This window comes from Barbatula barbatula, assembly GCF_947034865.1.
Source record: "Barbatula barbatula genome assembly, chromosome: 8".
Lineage (NCBI taxonomy): Eukaryota > Metazoa > Chordata > Actinopteri > Cypriniformes > Nemacheilidae > Barbatula > Barbatula barbatula.
The window spans coordinates 2,029,634-2,050,162 of NC_136771.1; the positions used below are offsets into that span (position 1 = coordinate 2,029,634).

Consider the following 20,529-nt stretch of genomic DNA (forward strand, 5'->3'; position numbering starts at 1 on the left):
GGAGCAGATACCTGCGGCAGATGATGCACCTGTTGTTCCGGCCAGGGGGCGGAGTCTGGTGTTGATGATGATGATGAGGAGGAGAAAGCTGAAGAGAGAGAGAGAGAGAGAGAGAGAGTAAAGCAAGGACATGTTAACTGTTCCTAGTAAGAGAACTGACATTTAAAGCGTGTTAAGCGGATAAAATGCTATTTTGAGCGGAGTGGTTTTCTCATCGTGTCGTTTTTCGTGTGTTATAACATCATGACGCCGCGGATGATCATCGTGTTGCTTCTCAGTATCTTCAGCTCAGGTAACTTAAACCGCTGATTTTCATTCCCACATTTCCTGCAAATATATTCGGTGCTCGAGACAAAATAATAATAACAACAACAACATTGTAAGTTTAATCGAAACCAAACAAAGGTGAATCTCACCTGAGCGCATCCGTATCGATCACGTGACTCTGATCACTGTTGACAGATAACACAACGAACACACATACTGTGTAATTGTTCTATAAGAAAACACAATAAACACTTAACAATAAAAGAAGATGGGAAATTGGATAAAGTAATGACTAAAAATGTAAAGAGAAGAGCTCGAGTTCACAGTTGATATTGTTTAAATGTTTTTTAGGGTAAAACGACGCGTCTACAACACGTTTACTACCTCAAACCTCAAAATAGAAAAGTTCACTAGTGTAGATTGATACTGACTTTGTTCACATGAAGTCAGGGCATTTCCGCTTCTTTGTGTTATTTCTAGTTTTACAGGTTTGACTGCCTTGTGTTAACTGCGTCTCTCTCTCTCTCTCTCTCTCTGTTTGTCTTTGGTCTTAGGAATTCTGTCTATCCAGGTGACTCTCTCTGAGACAGAGAGACGCACAACTCTTTTTGCTTCGGTCACTTTACGGTGTGATTTCTCGACATCAGCCCAGCTCCAGTCTGTGATGGTCACCTGGAAATTCAAATCCTTCTGTAAAGATCCGGTTCTTGAGTATTACTCCACAGGTGCGAATTCAAATCCACAGAGGTAAAGGCAGAATTTCATGCTTTGAGTCTGTCATTCATTAATATGTGTGTGTGTGTGTGTGTGTGTGTGTGTGTGTGTGTGTGTGTGTGTGTGTGTTGTCCTACCCTACAGCATATCAGTCCGCCCTTCAGTTGGGTCAAGACCCTGCCAATGACTGTCCAGACTCACAACGTACCGTCAGAACCGTGGCTCAGAAACTGGGCTCTGGTGAGGCGATTTTGGGTTCTGAGTACCGGGATAGAAAAATCTACCTTCAGAACAGTGAGTTTGACACCTGCCACTGCCACTTTGTGTTAATGTACATCAGACGCATCACACTACAGATGTGTAACTATACATCACAGTACATATCCATTCATTCTATAGAATTGATATACAAATGTGTGTTTGTACAGCTGTGGTGATGACTTATCTCATTTTGGAACCAAACTCTTCAAATATAACTCTATAAATCATACTACTTCACTTACGTTTTTATCTTCAAATTCTAACATTAATTGTAGGGCTGATCGAAATATCGCACATGTGCATATCGCAATAGCTCATTTATCGCAAACCATCGTGATATGCATATTTATTTCTTCCAAAAGTTATGTATGGTCAAAGTTTGAGGTCGATACGGATAGATACCGTACTATCTGGCAGGTGGATGTTTGTTGGGATATTCGTGCGTGTGCATGATAGCGTGCGGATGCTCTGACGCAAGTTAATCAACAATCCGAGTTTTTCGAGTATTGATTGTTTACAAAATGTCAGATTTGTTTAATGCAACAATAAAACATGGCTTCCCACTTTTACAAGTTGTAGTGATGTAATATGAAAATGAAATAGTTGTTGGTTATATCATTTCTTTAATATATTTTAATACAATAAAATAGATTTTAGAAAAAGAAATATCGTATCGAATATATCGCATTATTTAGCATGCTATTGCATATTGCATTTTTCCTCAATATCGCACAGCCATTATTAAGTCACAGAAGGATTTAGTTAATTTACAAACCTTTAAGTGATCATTCATCCAGAGTTTTAATTCTATCATCATTTACTCACTCTCAAATTGTTCCAAACCCGTATAAATGTCTTCGTTTTTGAAGATATAAAATTATGTCAAATTTTTAATTGCTTTGTATGTTAAAGAAATGTTATTGTTTCTAAATAAATCTGCTATTGGATTTCTGAACATAATTGTTTTAAAATACTGTGGTAGTGTGAAGCCAGTATGATGTGTTGTATTGAATGGTGACAGCCCATCTACCTCAACCCGTCATGATGTTGTGTGTTTGTTTTTGTGTCAGAGGCGGATCTGGTCATCAATGAGGTGATGTGGTGGGATAACGGCATGTATTTCTGCTCGGTGGAAGCACCTGGAGACACAATTGGAGATTCTGACCAGGAAATGAAGCTCATAGTGTATCGTAAGTTTATTAATGATTACATGTTGGATCAAAAAAATGTCCATACATCATTAATGCTTCATTCGATGTTTGACTGTAATGATGTTGTTGTTTGTGTTAGATTGGCTGACGGCTTTTCTGATCATCCTTGGAGCTCTGATGCTTGTCCTTCTGCTGTGTATCTGTTGCTGTCAGTGCTGTCCACAGAAATGTTGCTGTTACGTCCGCTGCCCGTGCTGCCCGCAGACCTGCTGCTGTCCTGAAAAAGGTACCAACACACCCAGCCAGCGCTCTGTCAAATAACATCATGCCGTGTCTTACTGTACTGGTCGCTTGTACACTTGAATGTAGAGAAAGTTGACAGAGAAAGGAAAGGGGCGATTCACATTTCACGTCTTTTGCACATGCAAGTTAGCTATTTTAAATGTAGACACTAGAGGTTGTTCTAGAGGTGTTACCACGGGAGCCGCAGCAAGATGGAAATAGTTCCACATTTGTATAAAGAAAGGGGTCGGCTTGCATTTTCTGTGTGGTTTAAGACGCGAAATGTGAATCGGGGCTAACTGTGCATTCACACCGACAGTGTCAAAGCAAGGTGATGTCATTCATGGAGGGCCGTCAACACGAGCGACAGTGACCGTTGTCGACAGAAAGTGAGCGTGTCTAGTGACGCGACAAAGTTGAGATTTGCAAAAGCGGAGCTCACATCATATGTCAGTTACGGCAGGGTCTGTTTATAAATGTTCCTAGAACAACCAAAGCTAGGAACAGCTTCTACAGCCTCTTAGCAAGAGACTAGCGACAACTAGCGACCGAGTTGCTCGTTGTGAAAGCACAGTAAGTGAGATTGTGAACTTAATCAAAGTTTTAGTCCTGTCGGTTGATGTTTGTAATATTTGCAGCGGTTATGCAGCACAGATTCATGAAAGAAGCTCAGAAAGCCATGAGTCCCTGGATGAACGGCCAGCCGCTCTACGCACCAATCAGCAACCACAGCTCCTCCTATCAGATGAACCCCATGCTGTACCCAGGTCAGTCATCTCCTTAAATTCTTTCAAACAAATCTTCCATCGTAGCCTCACACAAGGACTTTGTAAATATGACACGTCTCTCTATTACTCTCGTTTCCCACAAGGCTCGGCGTCTGGGGGTATGACTCCGGTTCCTCTCCCCCCTCCTCAGATGGCACACATGCCCATGACCATGGCGCCCCCTAGCATTCACGGCAACGGCAGCGTTCACGGGAACAACCAGGTGCTGGACTATCTGGAGAATCGGGTGAGAGGTATGGATGTCAACAATCAGCTTCTGCAGCCGCATCCCGCCATCCCGCTGCAGCACATGCCTCCCCCTCCCCAACACATGCCGCAACACGTGCCCTTCTCCGCTGGCCCTCCCAGCATGCTCTCAGCCCTGGACGACAGACGTGCGACGCACAGAGTCCTGCGGGGAGGCCACTCGCATTCCAGCGGTTCTTCTGCCTACGGAGCCCCGCGGCGCGACGACCGGCGCCGTCGTCCTGGTCTTCCGCGGAGCTTCAGTCAGGAAGACGTTCTGGACCGCCGGAGCCAACCCGGAGCGGATCGTCCACGTTCGAGATCCAGAGACAATCTTTTGGCCGACGACCGCAGAGGACCGGCTAGACGAGATGATTATTCGCCATTACCTCGCCGCGATTCGTGGAGCTCGGCCAATGATGAGGACAGCCGACGTGGAGGAGCTCGAGGAGGACGGGGGGGTGGCTGGTTAGATCATCCTCCGAGTTACACTGAATATGAGCCTGGAAAGAAGCACACCAAGCGCCCAGAACGCTTCTCCGTAAGGGTCTGCACAACAAGTTTACTAACTCACTTATAATACATTTCTTTTGATTTGGGCATCCGGGTGTTGTCACGCTAACACAACTAAACCACACACTCTCATGCTGATCAAATATAACCCCAATTGTCTGAGAACAACTTAAGAGAACACAGTGTTGTTTTGTGGTAAAGAAAAGTTGTGAGATTTCAGATTCTGATCATTATATTATAGTTCAGTGATAACGTCAGGACACATAGGGGTTTATATTTTGTGTTGAATCTGGAAAAGAATGCAGAATAAAAGCCTCTTCTGGAATGTTCTCAGACCTTTGGACTCCACTGCATGTTCTATGTGCAGATATACATGTACACAACACAGATGTAATAATATACAGTATCTTTTATATATCATGTGTAATGTAACTTGACTTTCTCTCTCCTGTAGGATAAAACTTCACGCAGTGGCACCAGCATTGTCATCTGATTTCCACCGACTTCACATTTATAACAAACTTGTGTGTGTTCACGTGCACAGACTGAAGAGAAGCAAAACATTTTCTTAAAGTGAAGAAAACCTTTTTTTTGTTTAGCAAAACAATGTACATTTTGAGTAAATGTGAATGAACATTGCAGAAAGACTACCTTAAGTTTGATAGTTTCTTGATGAAATGTTTCTTATTTTAAAGTTGTTTGGGTTTTAATAAGAAAACATGTAAATAAATGTGTTTTGTTGTTGTATTTAAAACTTTTTACAGGACAGAGCAGTAAAACACTAGAGATTTTTTTTTTCTTCCATTGATGATTAAAATATGAATGAAGAGTAAAATTGTATTTTGTTAGAGTAGCAGCTCATGTTGTTGATGAATAACTGAAGGACAGTGTGTAAAATGTATATATCGTGGTGTTAAACTTTTTCTTGCCTCTTTGTAAATTATTTTCTTCCGTATTCTTAAGAGTTGCTGTTATTTCAAAACTGGATTTTTATATTACAAGTTACACAGTTTGTGAGCATGTGACTCTTTTGTGGTCTGTTGAATTATATTATGTCGTTCTAGCATTCTTCATGTTTTTTGCAAGTACGTTTCCAAAATATGACTTATTGACAGCAGTATTATCTATGAATTATATAAGGGAGGCACTGATATCTGGCCGATGCTACGCTCATGTACTACTCGTAAAAATGCACCGATACTAAAGAAAAGCACATCAAAGTATTTTTTTATATTGTGTTTAAGGTGGAGTTGTTTGTAACTATGAAGCGATTATATTTTAGATTATATTTAGTCTCACTGTGTATTAAATGGGGCAGTTGCAGGGGGGAAATCGGTACTCGTACTCGGTCTTTAAAAATGATAACTTTATCAGTGCATCCCTAAATGAAATATAAATAATATATAATTATTATAATTACATATTCACATACACACAATTCACGCTTCAGTTATGCGAATGCGCATAAAACTGGATATGGCTAGAAGGGGTTCTCAAGTCTCACGCATTGGCCGTGAGACACACGCAATTCAACCAGTTCACACGCCACACCGTGTTTTTCTCACGCCGAAAAGGCAATGCCAAACAAGTTGTCCTGCTTTATATATAACGTTGTATACGAGGCGCAGGCACGTATCTCGGCCAGATTGCGTTCGTTACTAGGCAACATAGATGCGCGAACACACGGAAGTTGACGGAACATTCTCGGCCACCGTTCGTTACTAGGCAACACTCAATATCGCGCGAACACACGTCGTGATGGACAAGGAAAGTTGGAAGAAAGCTCGTCTAACATGTTAGGCTACAAAAAAATTAATATATAGCCCATCGTATACATATTGATGCAGTCAAAACATTGAAAACTAAGGGAAATGTTAAAGGATATGGGAAGGAATGAAGATGTATTTCTTCATTTTATTTAAAATTATATACTGTGTTAATAGTCTTTCTAGTTACATTAATAATTATATTATTATTATCAAGGCATCAAAATCTGCTACAAACACTTACAACACAAAACATATTACACACACACACACACACACACACACACACACACACACACACACACTCCTTAATACTCTAATATGTCAATTTGTTCACAATGTTTCACCACACTAGACACGTTCAAAATGGAAAAAGATTTGTGTTTGGACCAATTGTTATATTTGTGTAATTTTTTTTATATTTGTAATGAAATATACAATTAAAGAGTAAATTTGATGTGATGGATTGCTCTGTCATTTATCAGATTTATCAATTGTTATATTTTCAATTCGTGCTGGTTAATAATGAACAATGGGTAAAATTGCGTGGGGGCGTGGCTCCATTAGGGCTCCTCCCCTAACCTGCCTGCGCTCTCGCTCCAAGGTTTCGATTAAACTTGAGAACCCTGAAGTCTAGACGTCTACTGGGCATGCGCACTTCACAACGGCACGACGACAGCAGTAAATGACTCGTTTTTATTCGACAGGTTCGGTGTAGATGCGGCATATCACGGCGAGATTTGGCATCACCAGCCGCATCGCCTGCAGCCACAACGTCACTACCCTTGCGATGTCGCGGAGCTGATGACGTCACGTGACGCAGACATCTGTTTGCCACGTCGGTCTGTTCGCTGTAACGGCTGCACGCGGAACTTCTCAAACTTTTAGTTTTGCATTTCGCACCGTTGATAAGTTGCAGCGCGCGACCGCGTCCACGCGTGCGAATAAACAAACTCGCGGCGTCTCCGTCACGGTCTCGCGGTGTGAAAGAAACACAAACAGATGTTGTTGTTTGAGAGTTTGTGTGACTGATGTGCGCGCTCATGATTCATGCGCGGTGAGTATGAATGTTCACAGTAATAAGCGCTTTATTCACGTTCATTTAGTTACAATTTCATTTCCTGCTTTACGCGTTTGTTTGTGTATCTGTTAGTGTGTGCGCGGGTGTGATGAGTCTCTTGTGTATTGCTTGTTTGTGTTGTTATTTGTCTTATGTGATGCTTAGAACAGGAGTGTTGCTTTGTGTGTTGTCACCATTTTAAGTGTACAGTTTGTGAGCTACAGTTCCTCTTTTAAGTGCCGTCAAATAAAGCGGCTCATTGTTGACAACACTGACCTTTGACCTGACTGTAAGATTAAACAAGACATACTTTGACAGATTTGAGATCCGTGCAGCGATTTAATACAAGCATGTTTTCATCCAGATGTTTGTGTTGCAGAGTCCGGGCTGCATTGGGCCGAGACGTGAGGACGTGGTGTCTGCGAGCGGCTGGTGTTGTGCTCGGTGTTGGACATGCCTGGTGGCCGCAGGGGTCCAAGTAGACAGCAGCTGAGCCGCTCTGCGTTACCGTCCCTGCAGACGCTGATGGGCGGCGGCGGTGGCCTCAGTAATGGGACGGGTCTCAGGTGCAGGTGAGACGACACACACACACACACACACAGTCCAGTTTCCCACTGAATAAACACGTTGCTATTGGTCAGAAGCACCAGAACAAAAACAAGCCTGACTTTATCATGATGTGGAAACGCTACATAGTTTATTTATTCTTTGTCACTTTAATGAACCATTGACTTGTGACGTCACTTACTTGAACATCTGTGTCATGACGCAGGGGGATTAATTCAGTGGGTCTGTCGGCTCCGCCCCTCACGGCCCTCATTACTCCGGAACCCGTGCGTCATTCCCGCATCCCCGATCTTCCTCTGGACGGTAACTTGCTGTTTGAGTGTCTGCTCTTCCTCTACCTGCTGGTGGCGCTGTTCGTTCAGTACATCAACATCTACAGGACGGTGTGGTGGTCCTCGAACAGCTACCCCACAGCCTCCACGTCACTGGTACCACAAGCACATTCACGTTTATCAGTCAACAGCTCTGAATGTTCTAACAATGTGAACTCATGTTTTTCTTCTGTGTGAAGAACTTTCACCTGATGGACTATCATCTGGCTATCTTCATCACTGTGATGTTGGCCAGAAGACTCGTGTGGACCGTCGTCTCAGAGGTGACCACATGCACGCCACAAAGCGTTTTGTGTGCGGACTTCAGAGTTATGGTTCTGCGTGAATGAAATGGATGACATGTGCAGTGGCTGAGAGTGTCAGGCTTAACTGTTTGTTAGTCAAGCATTCCATAATTCTTCTGTTCCCCTTAGTTGAACCCTTATGGTGCCTTCAGGGTCCTTTTGACCCGCAAATGCTAAAATAAAAATTCCTCTTCGTCCAAATGGCATGAAAGTTTGTACGGTGGTTAACACTTTCTAGATCTACAAATAAAAAAATAAAATGGAATGATATCTTGAGTTTATGTCAGTGAGAAAAACAAAGTCACACTCAGAGACCCCGCTTAGAAAATGGACAAAATACTTCCTCAAAATTAGAAACAACGCAGAACATGCATAGACAGAAATGAAGTGGCACACTTCCAACAATGCAAAAAACATCTGCAATGCAGAGTGATCATGCTCACACGCACACAGAGAGAGAGAGAGAGAGAGAGAGAGACAGACGTGAAAGGATGAGACAAATCTCTTTAGCACAGTTAGTAACTAATATTTAGATTAAATTTGTAGAATTATAAACTCCATAAACCAACTTTTCTCTTTGTAAAATCTTGTTCAGGTTTGATTCTAATTTTAATGCAACATTATTGATTTTTCACTGAACTGCAAAGTAATTTCTATTGTGATTTCATTATATATATGAATCCACTCTATAATATGAATCCAACTGAATTGTTGGTCTAAAGTTTTTTCAGTTGGATTCATATTATGGCGTGGCCATTACTGGCAAATAGTGGCTATCTACTAATAATTTTTAACTTTTAAAACTGCAATTTCCAAAATATGGGCAAAACTCTTACTCAAAACCATGTCAAATTAGTCATGTTATCCTCAAATAAAACTTTTAATAAAGTGAATTTTACATAAAAAGCTGTCTTGTATAAAAACCTATAAAAAATAATGGTTTTATTTATTTATATTTAAAAAATATCAAACATCTTCCAAAAAATGCACAAAACATTAAGAAAAAGAGAGAAATTGCATTTGTCGAAATAAAAAACGTTTTGTTGCCTGGGGTCTCCAGAGAACGAACGAACGAAGTGTCAAATTAACAATGTGTGTGTTTTGTCAACATAACTTTTACGATGTTGTGATGTTGACAAAGTGTGTGAGATGACACCTCAGTGTTCTACACATGTATGTGCTGCCGTTTTAGGTTAAACCAACAATCTGTTCAAATAAATACTCTTGCATTGACTTTCATGTGGTTTTATCTGTAATGCGTCTCTGATGTATTTTGTGCGTCTTCTGTTTCAAGGCGTCTCAGACGAGTCCATCATCTGCAGTGCGGTGCATGATTCTGATAGCGGCCCGTCTGATCCTGCTGACGCTGTGTGGATGGGTTTTGTGCTGGACTCTTCTGAATCTCTTTAAGAATAACTCCGTTCTCAATCTGCTCTTCCTGGGCTATCCGTGAGTGTCCTACCAACCACAGACATCAAAACATTCATTAAAGGGCTCAGGCTGATTTTTTTGTGGAGAATGGCAGCAGCTCAGTGTGTGCAGCGTTGACGTGATGTCTTTAAACATAAACTTAGTGTTTGTTATTTTATAAAGAAATGTCTAGAGGCTTTTCTATAGAAACACTTCGGACCTTGTAATCTCTTCTCACAGCTGCATTCTCGTTGCTTGCTTTATTGTGTTTGCCGTGTTTATTGTGTGTACGGCGGGCTCAGATGATGTTTCTCTCCGTCAGGTTCGGAGTGTACGTGCCGTTGTACTGCTTCCATCACGAGGGTCGAGCTCAGTCCACCCCGACTGACTGCAGCTTCTCAGAGCAGGACGGGGCAGATCCGCCTCTCCATCGCTCAAAAGACTTCGTTGCGCTACTGCGGGAAAACCTGAGAGAACAGTTCTCTAGCGCCGCCCACGCCCCCACCCACACCTGCCCTCCGTCTCCTGAGCTCATCCGCACCGAGGTCGAAGAGCTGAAGACAGACTTCAACCGACGAATCAAAGAAGTGCTGTTCAACTCGCTCTTCAGCGCTTACTACGTGGCCTTCCTGCCGCTGTGTTTTGTCAAGGTGAGCCGGTGTCTGTCATATCGTCGCGGTGAAGCTTGTGATATATCGGTGAATTATCTTCTCATTACCCAGAGTACGCAGTACTACGACATGCGCTGGTCGTGCGAGCATCTCATCATGGTGTGGATCAACGCCTTTGTGATGCTGATGTGTCAGCTGCTTCCGCCCAGCTACTGCGACCTGCTGCATCGCTCGGCTGCGCATCTGGGCCGCTGGCAGAGGCTGGAACACGGTTCATATAGCAACGCTCCGCAGCACATGTGAGTAGTGTATGTCGGATGCTTTCGCGATGCCCTTCATTAGTTTACGGCTTTACAGCACAACAATTCTTTCATGCTTCATTGTAATCGTGTGTTTACGTTGCGCATGTTGTGTCTTAACTTGAGGGAACACACGTAACATGTTGGTGATGTCTTTGATTCATGTTTAGATGGTCTGAGAGCACCATCTGGCCGCAGGGAGTTCTGGTGCGACACAGCAGAAGTCTTTATAAAGCCATCGGGCCGTATAATGTGGCGTTGCCCTCAGACATCTCGCATTCCAGATTTTATGTGAGTATCTTCATATTTACTCTATAATCTTCGATGATGTTGTTCGGGTAAAGAGAACAGCTTACACAGTGTCTACACCGGGCGCGAAACGGCTTGTTCTTAATGGGTTTGTAGTGTCGCATCCAGTGTGGACGAAATTATAATGCCGTCTAATGTCTTTTGTCATGTCGCGCTGCGTTTAGTGTAGACACAATGACAACGTTTACATGGACAACAATAATCCGACATTACCACGATTAAGACAATACTCTGATTGAAAATGGAGCATGTAAACCGAGCTTTTTGATTAGCTGAATTCGAATGAACTCATAACCGTAGTAAACACGAATCGATTTAAGACGAGTTGAGTACTCCTATTTTGGTCGCAATATAAACATGTACACATGACTGAAATGTTGCCGTATAAAAGTGCAGAGGATGCCTGTTGCTGGAGAGTTTGTATCCGCCGTCGTCAGTTAGGACGTATTGTATGTATAGTAGTTAAAGGCGGGGTGTCCGATTTCCGAATTGTTTAGACAAAGTCGGGCCGAGTACCGAAACAACCTTGTAGCCGATCAGCAGTAAGGTGCACTGAGCACAGGACGGACATTAGTCGATGGGGATAGTGGTGTGTTTGTTTTGGTGATTTGAACATCAACAACGGCTAAGAGATATCGAACACCCCGACTTTAACTGCGTTTGAGGCTGGCGTAAAATTACAAATTAAACACCAAATACTGTATGTGGTACCATGGCGAAGACGAACTGTTTGTTGATACATGAAATTATGGAGTGAACGGCGTCGCTTGGGGACGTAATGACGTTTGCCATAAATCGAACTATGTAGTGCAGCATGTAAAACAGGAACATGAAATGTATATTCTGCAAGCAACTCATGTAAACACCTTAATCGTAATATTTGCTTATTTAGAATAAGGAAAATAATTGGATTACTGATGTGGTCAATGTTGCTTTTTCCAAAAATAAACATTGCTGGCCATTTGAAAACATGCAGGTCCTTTAGAGAAAGAGTTATAGAGGGTCAGACTGAACTGTAATGGTCAGTGAACACAGTCTAACCTTAGCTGTTATAAAATCAATGTAAACCACAACTTCACGGGGCTCATTGCTTAATTTTAACATAACATTTATCTTTGCTGTCTTTTCATTGATGTTTATGTCAGTGTGACGTGTTTTGTGTGATGATCTGGCGATTCAGCTCATGAACACTATTGTCTGTCTGTCTGTTGGTTTAGTTTCTGTTTCACAAGCCGCTGCGGATCCTGAATCTTCTCATCGGGATCGAGTCGAGTGTGGTGTTGTATCAGCTGTATTCATTGCTGCGCTCCGAGCGCTGGAACCACACGCTCTCGCTGGGACTCATTCTCATCTGCAACTACTATGTGCTCTTCAAACTCTTGCGGGATCGGATCGTGCTGGGTAAGGCGTACTCATACCCGCTCTCTGGCGGCAGCCTGGGAATCAAATCACAGTGAACTCTTAATCAGAAGAGACGCGGGTTGAGACTGCAAACTTCTATTGCTTTTGATACGGTTCTATTTTCATGCTACGTTTGTATCTATTTAATGAAATATTTTATTTTGTATACTGTTACACAAAACAAACTCGGGCATTATGCTTATGATGCGACGTTGTATCGGTTTCCCTCACGTTGTTAATGAGAGAGACGGTTTGTGTTTCGTGGGATGTCCAAATTCTGCCAAAGATGAAAAACCAGAAAAGCCAACCCCACAAGCCTCCTGCTTCCACTGACCAATCACGACGCGGGATTTGAACCAGTGCATTATGAGGGCTGTGTTATCCGTTCATAATCTCATATGTGTGTGTATTAAGACGTGAGGTCAGGCAGAGTCTGTGCCAAATCTCTTCTGAGGGGGTGTGGCTACATGGGCTCTGGGCGGGGCTTGTGGGCTGTCCAGCTTGCAGTATTTTGTTGTTTTAAAATGACATCCAAAATAAATGAGGAAAACAGCCCAGGTCTCATTTCTTTAAGAAGATTTCTGCTTGTTTCTGTTTACCATTTGACTTCGTTTTATCTGAAGAAATCATTTCACAAATACCGGGTCATATATCAATCCACATTGTGTTGTATAAAAAAAGTATTTTTAAAAGCATTGGTTGTGTTATCTTGAATGGCTCGTAATTGTTCTTTTTGAGTTTTCAGGTCTCTTACATTTGTTTGAGATCTTCAGTCTAATAACACATTTACAAAGAATGTGAATAATAAAAGGGTGTCTGTGGGTCTTAAGAAGTATTAGAAGTTGATAAATACATTTAGGGAACATGAAGGCCCTTAAAAGGTATTCAAAAGTCTTAAATGGCATTCCAAGGTATTAGATTTGAATCATCTTTTCATATCTGTCCGAAGAGGTCATATGCTAAAGTTTGCCTAAATTTAATCATTGCGTTGGTGAATTGTGGGAGATCAATTCACACCCGGTTGTTGAACATCATCGTTGACTACTGGGGAAATGCAATATAAAGGATAAACAGTTGGAACCATGGCTGAGGGCCGTCTCTGGGAAAAACCGTGATGTGTACAGTACTGTTCTGTGTGTCTCTTTCTAATAAACCTTGCGTTGGGTTGGTTAGTCACTCAAACAGTCTATGGGGCGACATTTAATTATGTTGGATTAATAAACTAAGACTGTTCAGTTGTGCTATCGTAAATGCAAGTTAAAGCGATGGTTTACCCAAACATTCTGTCGTCATTTACTCACCCTCATGTACGATGAATCGAAAATGAACCGTAAACGTCAGTTTTGTCCTTCATCAATTATAAAAACAAAATAATGGAGGTAAACGATAATTGTGCCGCAATCCATTTAGCAAGGAGCCTCTCTTTTCTTGTGGTATAAATCCACAGAGCACACCTTTACTTTTTTAATTTAACCGAAAAATAAATGTTTGTTTTTTTATTTTCTATGTTGTTTTGAAGGGCAATCGTGTTAAATATCAGGATCTCAATATTGGCAGTCGCGATTATGATTCGAGCAGCCCCACCCTCATGTCATTTTGTAACTTTATTAATGATTTTGTTCTGATGAACACAGAGATAGAATCTGGAACATCATTGACTATCATAGTAAGAAGAATACAATTGTAGTCAAATGTTTGTTTTCCTAAATTCTTCAAAATATCTCACAATATATTTTTCCCTACTATGGTAGTGGATGATGTCCCAGAACTTAAAATTGCTAACATTCTTACTAGTTTCTTTGTGTTTAATAGAGCAAATACATTTGTACAGGTTTGAAAACTGGGTGGGAGAAAATGATATCCAATGTATCTGATTAAAACTTGAAGTGGCGATAAGGTCTTAAGACCTTTTTAAGACTCCTTTCATACATTTTAAATATTAAATTTAGCTCCATGATTTCTGTACACACCCTGAATAATGTGTTCTCATTGAGCTTTTGAAAACTATTACGAGCCCAATAATAGAAAAGTGTTTCTTTTATTGTTTTGTGTATAGCACAGTATGTGAATTATTATTGGCATTAGATGAACACGCCTGCAGTCTACATGTTTATATCCACACAGAAGTCTTGATGTGATGTGGCTGTAAAATCACATGTGACCACTAGAGGGACACACACACAGAGTGATGTCTGTAACATTGAAGCTGATGTGCCAGTTTGCAGAGTCATCAGATGATGTGTGCAGTTCGGCCTTCATAAAAATAATGCTCTTGTTTGGAAGAACACAGGGGGGTTTTCTATGTGATTTTAGTAACATATATTGTTTGACTAAATAAGTTTTAAAAGAAAAAACAGGTATTTGTAAAAGTTTGATTAGTGGATGAGACGATGAGTTCAACGAATCTCTCTGCTCGTAGAAAACTCTTGTCAACCTTCTCTGCAGTCCAAATAGTTTCCTTTGATCCAGTAGCAGATCTGAGCGTATTTAAGAGGCGTGATGCGCACCGCCACGTTAAACTCTTGAGGAGATCCTCTGAGGTCCACCCACTGGTGTCCGGAGAAGATACCAATGACCTTACGCTCCCATCGGCGTCGCCTGCGGTTCCACATGCGGGCGTAAACTCCGGAGCCGCTGGCGCCCGGCTGAGCGTCGCAGCGCTGGTAAAGCAGATCGTAGGTCTCGTCTCCGGCCTGGCAGAAGCGGTAAACCAGGTGACCCGGACGGTCGTTGTCGAAGCCGGAGAACTGCACTCGTTTTCCTGGGAGCTGCTTGGCCGAGGGGCTGATGCCCAGTTTCATGTGCCTGCGTTTGTGTGCCTTCTTCAGTTCAAGTAGAGAATAATCGTAATCCATGCCGATGTCGTTGGCGGTGCCCTTAATCCACCCCTTCGGTACGTGTGTGCGTTTTACTCGTATCCACTGAAACTTCATCTTTGATTGGTTGTTTGTGTCGTTTCTCCCCAATGAGTGTTTTTGTTGTGCTTTCAGAAAGCCGACTCTCAACTTCTGGGCACCTTTCACGTAATTTTTGCCGTCGTGAACGCAGTGTGCCGCCGTGAGGACGTGTCGATCACCCACTAAAGTACCGGAGCAGCCGGTGGACAGCTTCACCGCCGTGGAGAAGGGGTAACTCAACAGAAAGTCGTGGCCGACAATACTGAAGCGACTGTCGTGGCCAAAAATCTGACGTTTGGCACGGGAGTGACGGGCAGGGGTCTCTAAGGTGTTCGTGTCGAATCCATAAATGTCCACTGCGGTCTCGGTCAGCTGACCGCTGGAATGCAGCGTTTCGTAGGATAGGAAGTGTCGCAGGTCCCAGTAACTGGGTGAAGGAGCTCGTCTGTGGCACTCTGGACCGCAGGAGGACGTCACCTGCAGCTGAGGGGGTTGAAGGAAGTGAGGCTCCGCCAGTTCCTCGGTCTCCTGTGGCCAGACCACCGGCACGTGCTGTAGTGGCCACAGAGGCTTTTGAGACGAACCCGACGTTATGCGGGACACCAGAAGAAGAGACAGCAGAACCGCTTGAACTGAAGAGGCCATGAAGGTGAAGTGCCTGAGACAGAGGAAGATAAAGAGAGAGAGAGTTAATTCCGTATGTGCAGTGTTGACCAGAACCTTTAACATTTACATGTAGTCATTTGGCCGCCATTTTATGTAAATTAGGAAACATTTAAATTGTATTCAGCTCAATCTATGATGAGTCTTAATTCCTGTCCGGGAAACCACAGTAGCCACAATTATACAGACAGAGAGTGAGACACACAGACTGAGAGAGCGACAGACAGACAGACAGACAAACAGAGAGAGAGCAACAGACAGAGACAGAGAGAGAGAGAGAGAGAGAGAGAGAGAGACAGACAGACAAACAGAGAGAGAGCAACAAAGAGAGAGAGCGATAGACAGACAGACAGACAGAGAGAGAGAGAGAGAGAGAGAGAGAGAGAGAGAGAGAGGAAGAGCGACAGACAGACAGACAGAGAGCGATAGACAGACAGACAGACAGAGAGAGAGAGAGAGAAAGAGCGACAGAGAGAGAGAGAGAGAGAGAGAGAGAGAGAGAGAGAGAGAGAGACAGACAGACAAACAGAGAGAGAGCAACAAAGAGAGAGAGCGATAGACAGACAGACAGACAGAGAGAGAGAGAGAGAGAGAGAGAGAGAGAGAGAGAGAGAGAGAGAGGAAGAGCGACAGACAGACAGACAGAGAGCGATAGACAGACAGACAGACAGAGAGAGAGAGAGAGAAAGAGCGACAGAGAGAGAGAGAGAGAGAGAGAGAGAGAGAGAGAGAGAGAGAGAGAGAGAGACAGACAGACAAACAGAGAGAGAGCAACAAAGAGAGAGAGCGATAGACAGACAGACAGACAGAGAGAGAGAGAGAGAGAGAGAGAGAGAGAGAGAGAGAGAGAGAGAGGAAGAGCGACAGACAGACAGACAGAGAGCGATAGACAGACAGACAGACAGAGAGAGAGAGAGAGAAAGAGCGACAGAGAGAGAGAGAGAGAGAGAGAGAGAGAGAACAACGCTTTGAAAGTTTTAATACTGTCTGATACAAACTTAACATTTATGAATCTGAATTATTATCTGTTTTTATGATGTAAATAAATAGAAAAACAATAAAATTATTTTCATTAAGAATTAAATTCTTTGTTTAAACACTAAAGTGAAAAGTCTTTATTCTCCAGAGAGAATCTCTTTGAATGGGAAAATTACTCCTTTACATAACAGCGATGAAAATAGACTCGCCATTAATTTACAAAACGAGCATTATCATGAAACAATAAAATCATTATTTCTCAGATTTCCATCCCAAACTGAAGCGGTGACGCGCTCGACAGTTATTGGTGTTTTATGAATGAAATCCGCTCCTACCTGTTCACGCGCGCAGGTGAGATGAATCTCTTCATCAGAGAATGTTAAAGTGCGCGAGAGGGTGTCACGAGATTCCCACCGCTGTCCATGAATCCCGACACGCGCACGAGCTCAGATTGATAGACGGAACGCGCCTCTGTGCACGCGCGACGATGCGAAGGCTTTGCACGTGATCAGAGGAATAAAACATCAGAGATTCTTCAAGTTAAAAAAACTCAAATATATATATATTTTTGTTCCTCACGTGTTAAATCGAAGGCTTATTTAAATGTATTTTAATAGAGAGGCGGTTGATAACAGTTAAAGATGGAAAACATTTGTCACAATATCTTGAAGTAACTTGAGGACAAAAAAATATAATTTAGATATAATTATCATCAGGAAGTCTTCTACGTGTGTGTTTTTAGGAATGTATTTGTATTGGTTAATTACATATAATATTATTATGTTCTTGTATCCTCCTGTAGAGGTCAACAGTTCCAGATCAGCTTGTGCGCGTGCGTGTTGGTGTTTTAATTTAAACCACACCCTCCAGGACATGATGATACATGATTGTTTGATATAATTATCAAATATAATAATTATAAATAAAAGCTGTATGAATTAAATGTGAGGACAGTGCACCGTAAATGTTAAGTGTTGCATACAACATGCTTCATGTATTACAACAACATATATTTATAAAGCACATTTAAACACAATATAAATGTAGTACAAACCAGACTTACAAGCTAAAATATCAATAACAGGTTTCAATAACAGGTTTCCAAATGCTAAAATATGATGTAAGAGTAGAATTGAAAATGTCCAATGAAGGAGCGGACCTAATTTGTTAGGGAAGACCATTCCAAAGCTTGGGACCGGCCACAGAAAAGGCCTGATCACCCTTTGATTTATACAGACACATATAGGCACAGTTAAGAGCAAGTGAGTAGAAGATCTAAGTGCCCTAGATGGACAGTGTGGCACAAGAAGATCACTTACATATTTGTGCAAGATCACACCACGACTTATATACAAACATGAGGATTTTAAATCAACTCTAAACTTAATAGGAAGCCACTGAAGGAATGCTAAGATAGGGAAGATGCGGTCCCTCTTTTTCATCTCGCAGCAGCATTTTGAACAACTTGTAATTGCAATAATGAAGACTGAGGGAGACCAAAATAAAGAGTTGAAAAAATCTAATTGTGATGTTACAAAAGCATGAATCATAACTTCTAAATCTTTGCTTGAAATGAGATTATTCAACTCTGCAATAGACATTAAATCGAATAAGCATTCGTCTTATAACAGCAGCAATTTGTTTATCAAAAAGTAGTGAAGAGTCAAAGATTTTGGATTTGTTTGCGTACATTTGTTGAAAGTGGACCTAATTGGATTTCCAGAGAAGGAGGAGAATTCGCAGGACAACCTAGAATGAAAATCTCTGTTTTATCATCATTTAACTGCAAAAGATTATTTGCCATCTGCATCTTGATATCATCTACACATTTCAATTACACATCAGTTGAACCAGTGGTGTGAAGCCTAACTGGAAGGTAAAAGTGGGAATCGTCTGCATAACAGTGAAATGAGGGCCACGGGAAGCATATAAAGAGAAAAAATAAAGGTCCCAAAATGGATCCCTTGGGCACACCACACAAAACAGGTGCAGATGATGATGAAAAGTTCCCTAGATTTACAGAAAAGGTCCTTGAGGTAAGAAGCAAACCATTGCTATATTGTGCCTTTGACACCTACCATACATTCTAGTCGTTCAAGAAGAATGTTATGGTCAATGGCACAATTGCCGCACTCAGTATAATTTACAGTATACACGGTGTAGTGTGCACTAGACTAGATTCCTCTGGTGTCATCATACAGAAGTTGTGTGGTGGGTGTTGTGAGTCCATCATGACATGAAAGAGCTGTCTGTCTGAAAACACCAAGACCCGATTGTCACCCTCCAGCCCTCTGGTCTGATCTGAGAACTGTCTTCACTTTCATTTTGCACACTTTGAAAATATGAGTTTATTTGGTGGAGAAGGCTTCATGCCGGTCAAATGATAAGACCTGTTTATGTTTCAAATTCAGATGCGCTTTTATCACATCTGTTATTTTCAACCCGTTTGACTGTAGTGTGTCCCGGCCCCACGTGTGAGGTCTTATGAACCGATGATGCACTTTTGTGTGTTTCACATTTCTGCCTGGATAGTTACACACAATCACCATTTCAACACTGTGAAGAGTGACGTTGAGGATGTGATGATTATGAACTTTACTCATTCGAATGTAGTATTTTTTATCTGAAAAGACGAAGCAGTTTTTCTCTCTTTAGTGTTGTGTGAATTACTGGAATATTTTCAGCGCTTGTGTTTCATGTCTGCTGATATGTTGAGGTCAAACATCTGTGCTTGAGTGTCGTGTAAAGTAAAGAATGCCTGATGTTTGCCAACAACAGAAGGAAAAACTCTGGAGAGTTAGCTCCGAGTCAGATCTGAATTCTCACATGAGTCATACAGTATGTGCTAAAGTCCACATGGATTTTCAGCTGCGTTTCAGCTCAAACAATCGAATTAATGTTTCCAAGCAGCTTTGTACAGCAACATAATATAGTATCCGAATTATCTCCTGAAAGCGACATTGGCTCATCTTTTCTCATTTCACGCACAAATATCTGTAAAGATCTTCAGTTGCTCTTCTTCATTGTTGTTCAAATACAAACAGAAGTTTTGCCGTGATTTCACTGTCACCGTTTATTCAGGTTAAGTTGGTGAATATAATTTATCAATATTTCATACTTTCGTCTTGTTATTTGTCACAGGCGTGTTTGTATTACTGTAATTTGATTTGCCATAGTGATGTGAACAAACGTAAATTCTGAGTATTAAACTCATCCTGCACACCTGAATGATTCTCACATTGAAGAGATCAAACATCATCGGATAAACAAACACACATGCAGATTGTGAGCTTTAGTGTGCGACTGATAAATGTGTTTGAGTCTCTGCTTTCAGAGGCTTTTGGGTGTGGTGCTGATGATTCATCTGAAGTCGAACACAAAACGTTGATCAACAGAAATCAAACAAACGATACAATATTGCGCATTAAAAGCGTTCTGTATTTTAAAGGACAGTATTAGGTTATTGACTAAGCTGACATAGAAAGTGTTTGTGTTCTCTTTACATTTAACTCTCACACAGTTACAATACTGATAACACAATAAAAACTATCATCGCATATGTACAGCTGCTTGTAAAGATGAAGTTTATGATGGATTTGTTTTTATTTCATGTCTTCAGGTTCTCTTAATGTAAAACGTTGCAATTGATATGAATGAAGTCGTAAAATGTAAAAGGTATTATAACGGATTAAATGGCCAGCTCTCATAAAGAAGTGCAAAAGAGTGACGTTAAATCACAGAAATTGTAACT

General features: G+C 41.6%; 3 protein-coding genes across 4 annotated transcripts; 2 read left to right on the forward strand and 1 right to left on the reverse strand.

Annotated features, from left to right (window-relative positions):
* The first annotated feature begins 16 nt into the window (after positions 1–16).
* ildr1a (immunoglobulin-like domain containing receptor 1a) lies at positions 17–5,578 on the forward strand. 2 transcript variants are annotated; one of them, XM_079462713.1, is made up of 8 exons: positions 17–292; positions 822–992; positions 1,126–1,275; positions 2,313–2,432; positions 2,533–2,679; positions 3,314–3,442; positions 3,547–4,229; positions 4,656–5,578. In XM_079462713.1, the coding sequence occupies exons 1-8, from the start codon at positions 244–246 to the stop codon at positions 4,692–4,694; spliced, it is 1,488 nt and encodes a 495-aa protein (XP_079318839.1). In that variant the 5' UTR covers positions 17–243; the 3' UTR covers positions 4,695–5,578. The 2 variants fall into 2 exon arrangements, with proteins under 2 accessions (XP_079318839.1, XP_079318838.1); XM_079462712.1 differs by having other exon boundaries at positions 35–292; positions 3,547–4,235; positions 4,656–5,555.
* A 1,002-nt stretch (positions 5,579–6,580) lies between these two features.
* Positions 6,581–13,419, forward strand: tmem39a (transmembrane protein 39A). The gene is made up of 9 exons (XM_079463002.1): positions 6,581–7,024; positions 7,407–7,599; positions 7,800–8,022; positions 8,106–8,189; positions 9,505–9,659; positions 9,943–10,270; positions 10,343–10,530; positions 10,701–10,821; positions 12,057–13,419. Exons 2-9 carry the CDS (start codon positions 7,481–7,483, stop codon positions 12,294–12,296), a joined length of 1,458 nt encoding a protein of 485 aa, XP_079319128.1. The 5' UTR covers positions 6,581–7,024; positions 7,407–7,480; the 3' UTR covers positions 12,297–13,419.
* A 336-nt stretch (positions 13,420–13,755) lies between these two features.
* Positions 13,756–17,248, reverse strand: LOC306897345 (serine protease 23-like). Its single transcript, XM_079461984.1, has 2 exons — positions 17,114–17,248; positions 13,756–15,795 (listed from the first exon to the last, which is right to left on the reverse strand). The coding sequence occupies exons 1-2, from the start codon at positions 17,146–17,148 to the stop codon at positions 14,670–14,672; spliced, it is 1,161 nt and encodes a 386-aa protein (XP_079318110.1). The 5' UTR covers positions 17,149–17,248; the 3' UTR covers positions 13,756–14,669.
* Positions 17,249–20,529: the final 3,281 nt, after the last annotated feature.

Excerpts from the sequence above, each read along its gene's own strand:
- ildr1a (XM_079462712.1), top strand. The coding sequence starts at position 244 with ATGACGCCGCGGATGATCATCGTGTTGCTTCTCAGTATCTTCAGCTCA. Across the intron at positions 3,443-3,546 it reads GAACCCCATGCTGTACCCAG|GCTCGGCGTCTGGGGGTATG; the intron begins GTCAGTCATCTC and ends GTTTCCCACAAG. Across the intron at positions 4,236-4,655 it reads CAGAACGCTTCTCCGTAAGG|GATAAAACTTCACGCAGTGG; the intron begins GTCTGCACAACA and ends TCTCTCCTGTAG.
- tmem39a (XM_079463002.1), top strand. The coding sequence starts at position 7,481 with ATGCCTGGTGGCCGCAGGGGTCCAAGTAGACAGCAGCTGAGCCGCTCT. Across the intron at positions 9,660-9,942 it reads CTGCTCTTCCTGGGCTATCC|GTTCGGAGTGTACGTGCCGT; the intron begins GTGAGTGTCCTA and ends TCTCTCCGTCAG. Across the intron at positions 10,822-12,056 it reads TCTCGCATTCCAGATTTTAT|TTTCTGTTTCACAAGCCGCT; the intron begins GTGAGTATCTTC and ends CTGTTGGTTTAG.
- LOC306897345 (XM_079461984.1), bottom strand. The coding sequence starts at position 17,148 with ATGAAGAGATTCATCTCACCTGCGCGCGTGAACAG. Across the intron at positions 15,796-17,113 it reads TCACCTGCGCGCGTGAACAG|GCACTTCACCTTCATGGCCT; the intron begins GTAGGAGCGGAT and ends CCTCTGTCTCAG.